Source organism: Echiichthys vipera (genome assembly GCF_963691815.1).
Source record: "Echiichthys vipera genome assembly, chromosome: 5".
Lineage (NCBI taxonomy): Eukaryota > Metazoa > Chordata > Actinopteri > Perciformes > Trachinidae > Echiichthys > Echiichthys vipera.
Genome location: NC_139830.1, coordinates 1,238,763 through 1,243,762, shown reverse-complemented (window position 1 = coordinate 1,243,762; position 5,000 = coordinate 1,238,763). Strand labels below are relative to the sequence as shown.

At 46.3% G+C, this 5,000-nt stretch overlaps 1 protein-coding gene across 1 annotated transcript in view; it reads left to right on the top strand.

The window, feature by feature from the left end:
• Positions 1 to 284: 284 nt before the first annotated feature.
• Positions 285 to 5,000, top strand: part of ltbp4 (latent transforming growth factor beta binding protein 4) — a gene marked incomplete at its 5' end in the record, with an annotated part of 53,803 nt that continues 49,087 nt past the window's right edge. The window contains 1 exon segment of the mRNA XM_083914143.1: positions 285 to 508. Within this exon segment, the coding sequence (XP_083770269.1) occupies positions 285 to 508 (224 nt within the window).

Below are 5,000 nucleotides of genomic sequence, written 5' to 3'. Positions count from 1 at the left end.
TAATTATTTATTTTTATTTATTTTAATATAATAAAACATTAAATATCCCTCCTTCCCTTATTTATTTAATTATTTATTTTTATTTATTTTTATTTATTTTAATATAATAAAACATTAAATATCCCGCCCTCCCTCCCGTCCCCCCCTCTGATTGGCTGCCCGGAGGCTCTGCTGCTCTCAGCCAATAGGAGCCCTGCTGCGGCTGTTCTCCGCTCCCATTGGCTGTGAGTGTAATGACCCCGGCGGCCTGAGCCCGCCCCCTCTCAGTCCCTCCGTGCTCGAACATGCGTGTGTGTCTGTGCTGCTGCCTGTGGATCCTCTCTCTCCAGCCCGCAGCTCCGCAGCCTCCGGACCGGGACCACGGAGCCGTGCAGCCCGGGGGCAGGAGGCGGAACCCCGGCACAAGCGGCGCGACCGCCCCGCTGCTGCCGCGCACCGGCACCGGAGAGCCGGCGGAGGAGAGCGGAGCCGGGGGGAGAGAGGGCGGCGGGGGGGCGCCCCTGGACCGGTGAGCCGCTGCTGCTGGAACTTTATTAGTGTTGTTATTTATTATGAACTAACTATTATTATTATTATTATTATTATTGTTATAATGAATTATTATGTTTTATTATTATTAACTAACTTTTATTAATTATTCACTTTTTAAAATTATAATTATTATGAAGTATTATTATTGTTATTATTATTATTAACTATTATTGTTAAGAACTTTTATTATATATTTATTATTATATGTATTATTAGTATTATTAACTATTATTATGATTATTTATTATTATTATTATTATTATTATTAACTAACTTTTAGTAATTCTTAACTTTTAAATTTTTTTATTTATTATTAACGAACTATTATTATGATTATTTATTATTATTTACTAATTATTATTATTATGATGATGAATGTATTGTTATTATTATAAGTATCTATTTATTTATTATTATTTACTATTATTATTAACTAACTATTATCAATTATTAATTATTAAAAATGATTATTGTTGTTATTTATTATGAACTATTATCATTAATTATTATTAATTATTATTAATTATTAACGAACTATTATTATGATTATTAATTATTATTTACTAATTATTATTTATGATGATGATGACTATTTTATTATTATTTATTATTATTATTATGGTTATAACTTCTGTTTTATGTTCTTTTGGTGGTTTAATAAGAATTTACTTTGCTTTTTAAGTGAAAAGAATATAAAATAATAATATTGTTAAATTAAGAACTTAATTACATTCATACATGCAGCTTTAAGTGGACATTAGAGAGAGTGCAGCTTTAAGTGGAGTCTCCTCCTGCTGGACATTAGAGAGAATGCAGCTTTAAGTGGAGTCTCCTCCTGCTGGACATTAGAGAGAATGCAGCTTTAAGTGGAGTCTCCTCCTGCTGGACATTAGAGAGAATGCAGCTTTAAGTGGAGTCTCCTCCTGCTGGACATTAGAGAGAATGCAGCTTTAAGTGGAGTCTTCTCCTGCTGGACATTAGAGAGAATGCAGCTTTAAGTGGAGTCTCCTCCTGCTGGACATTAGAGAGAATGCAGCTTTAAGTGGAATCTCTTTTATGTTTTCCATCTTGACGTAAAGATGTTTTATGTCGTTCCATCAAAGATCTTCAAATGTAAACCTTGTGTGTGTGTGTGTGTGTGTGTGTGTGTGTGTGTGTGTGTGTGTGTGTGTGTGTGTGTGTGTGTGTGTGTGTGTGTGTGTGTGTGTGTGTGTGTGTGTGTGTCAGACTGCTGACACCTCAGGAATGTGTGAAATTCTCTGCGTGTGTGTTTGTGCCTCAAGTGCAATTCTGACTGACGGTCAAGTGACGGATGCAGAGTCAACACACACACACACACACACACACACACACACACACACACACACACACACACACACACACACACACACACACAAAACAAAACACACTTAAAATACTGATAAAAAAACCATCAATAATTATTATCGACATTAGAAACAAGTAAAAAAGGTCAAAGCAGCTCTAACTGGGGGATCCTGAGGCGTTCCCAGGCCAGTGTGGAGATCTAATCTCTCCACCTGGTCCTGGGTCTTCCCCGAGGCCTCCTCCCAGCTGGACGTGCCTGGAACACCTCCCTAGGGAGGCGCCCAGGGTTCATCCTTACTAGATGATCCTGTACACACACCCTCTGGTCCCCCTTTCTGAACAGGAACCACCACCCCGGTCTGCCACTCCCTCGGCTCTGTCCCAGACTTCCACCAGTGTGTCAGAGACGTGTGGACCAGGACCAGGACCAGGACCAGGACCAGGACGGCCCCTCCAGACCCAGAGCTTTCAGCATGTGTGGATGCAGCTCATGGATCCTGGGGCTTTGCCTCTGTGGACTTGTTTCCTTCCTCAGTGACTTCTGTCAGAGATGTTGACGATGATCCCCATCAGCCTCCAGCTCTGCCTCTACAAAAGAGGGCGTGTTGGGCCCATTCAGGACTTCCTCAGAGTCCTTCCACCGCCCCATGACCTCATCAGCTGAGGGCACCAGCGTCCCGTCCTTACTGTAAACAGCTGGGACGGTTCCCCGTGTCCCCCTCCTGAGGTGCTGAATGGTGGTCCAGAAGCACCTCGGTGCCCCCCAAAGTCCTTCTCCAGGACTTGTGTGAACTCCTCCCACACCCGCTGCTTTGCCTCTGACCCAGCAGAGGCTGCAGCCCTTCAGACCTGTGGGGACCTCAGAACCACCTCCGGAGTCTTCTGGGAGACCAGATCCTGAAGGCCTCCTTCTTCAGGGGGACCCCTGACCCCCGGGGTCCACCACGGTGCTCCAGGGTCCCCGCCCCTTGAGGTTCGATGCCCCCAACCTCCACAGGGACGCCAGAAAAGCTCCTCCGGAGGTGTGAGGTGAAGGTCTCTGGGACAGGGGCCTCCTCCAGACGGTCCCAGTTCACCCGCACTACTGGTTTGGGTTTACCCGGTGTGTCCAGAACCTTCCCCATCCTCTGACCCACTCATCCCCAGATGGTGATCAGCTGACAGCTCTGCCCCTCTCTTCACCCGAGTGTCCAAAACATCCGGCCTCAGATCAGATGAGACCATCACAGACTGGATCCTGGACCTTTGGCCTAGTGTGCTCTGGGACCAGGTCCACTTCTGAGCCTCCTTCTGTTCCAACATGGTGTTTGTTAAAGAGGATCCAGGACCAGCACACAAGTCTAACACCAGACGCTGGGGTTTAGATCAGGGAGGCCGTTCCTCCCAATCAGCCTCTCCAGGTGTCTCCATCGTTGCCCACGTGGGCGTTGAAGTCTCCCAGCAGGACTCTGGAGTCCCCTACTGGAGCCCCATGCAGGACTCCATTCAGGGTCTCCAAGAAGGCCCCAGACTCTGAACTGCTGTTCGCTGCATCTGCACCAACAACAGTCAGAGTCCCCCCCCCCACCACCCGCAGGCGTAAGGAGGCCACCCTCTGGTCCACCGGGGTCAACTCCAACACCGCGGCGCTCAGCCGGGGGTTTGAGAGTCTCCCCACACCCGCCCGGCCCCTCACACCCTGGGCCCCCCACACCCTGGGCCCCTCCAGAGAAGACCAGGGTCCAGCCCCTATCCAGGAGCACGGGTCCAGATCCAGACTGTGTGTGGAGGTGAGCCCCCCCAGATCTAACTGGGAGCTCCACCTCCCTCACAAGCTCCGGCTCCTTCCCCCACAGAGAGGAGACGCTCCACGTCCCCAGAGCCTCTGCTGCCCGGGTCTGGACCCTCCAGGCCCCTCACCCTCACTGCCCCCCGTGCAGCAGCGCCCCGACCCCAGAGGGTCCTCCTGTGAGTGGGGGGCCCCCAGGATGGAGAGGGGGGGGGCAGGCCGGGCTCCGTGGCAAAACTGGCCACCAGGCGCTCGCCGGACTGGATTCTCAGTCTGTGTGAAATCCCAGGTCGTATACTGTGTGTGTGTGTGTGTGTGTGTCTGTCTCTGTGTGTGTGTGTCGGTGTGTGTGTGTGTGTGTGTGTGTGTGTCTGTGTGTGTGTGTAAGTGTCTCTCTCTCTCTCTCTCTCTCTCTCTCTGCGTGTGTGTGTCTGTGTGTGTGTGTGTGTGTGTGTGTGTGTCTGTGTGTGTGTGTGTGTGTTTCTCTGTCTCTCTGTGTGTGTGTGTGTGTGTTTCTCTGTCTCTCTGTGTGTGTGAGTGTGTGTGTGTTTCTCTGTCTGTGTGTGTGTGTGTGTGTGTGTGTGTGTGTCTCTCTGTGTGTGTGTGTGTGTGTGTGTGTGTGAGTGTGTGTGTGTCTCTCTGTCTGTGTCTGTGTGTGTGTCTGTGTGTGTGTGTGTGTGTGTGTGTCTCTGTGTGTGTGTGTGTGTGTGTGTGTGTGTGTGTGTGTGTGTGTGTGTGTGTGTGTGTGTGTGTGTGTCTCTGTGTGTGTGTGTGTGTGTGTGTGTGTGTGTGTGTGTGTCTCTCTCTCTGTGTGTGCGTGTGTGTGTGTCTCTGTGTGTGTGTGTGTGTGTGTGTGTGTGTCTCTGTGTGTGCGTCTGTGTGTGTGTGTGTGTGTGTGTCGGTGTGTGTGTGTGTGTGTGTGTGTCGGTGTGTGTGTGTGTGTGTGATAATGAGCTCAGTCCTCTGTGAGTAATGTTTAAATCCTCTGCTGCGTCCACACTTCTCTTCTTCTTCCTCTTCTTTTCTTTTATATTTAATAAAATAACTTTTGATCTTAAAACAGTAAAAAATAAAAACAGTTTGTTCAGTAAATATCAAATCATGTAATTATAAATATAATAAAATGAAACATTATATAATTAAGTTACAGCATGTTATTGTTTCCTGTGTTCATTAAACTGCAGCGACGTTTAAAAACAGTTTCATTTTTATTTAATTCATCTTAATTTTTATTGATTTATTAGAAACTTTATGAATCTTTATTCTTTATATACTTTATTTCAATAAATGTGTTTTTTTAATAAATAAAATTAAATATTTATTATTAATTAAATAGGAAAATAAATAATAAATAACGATAAATATGAATTAATAA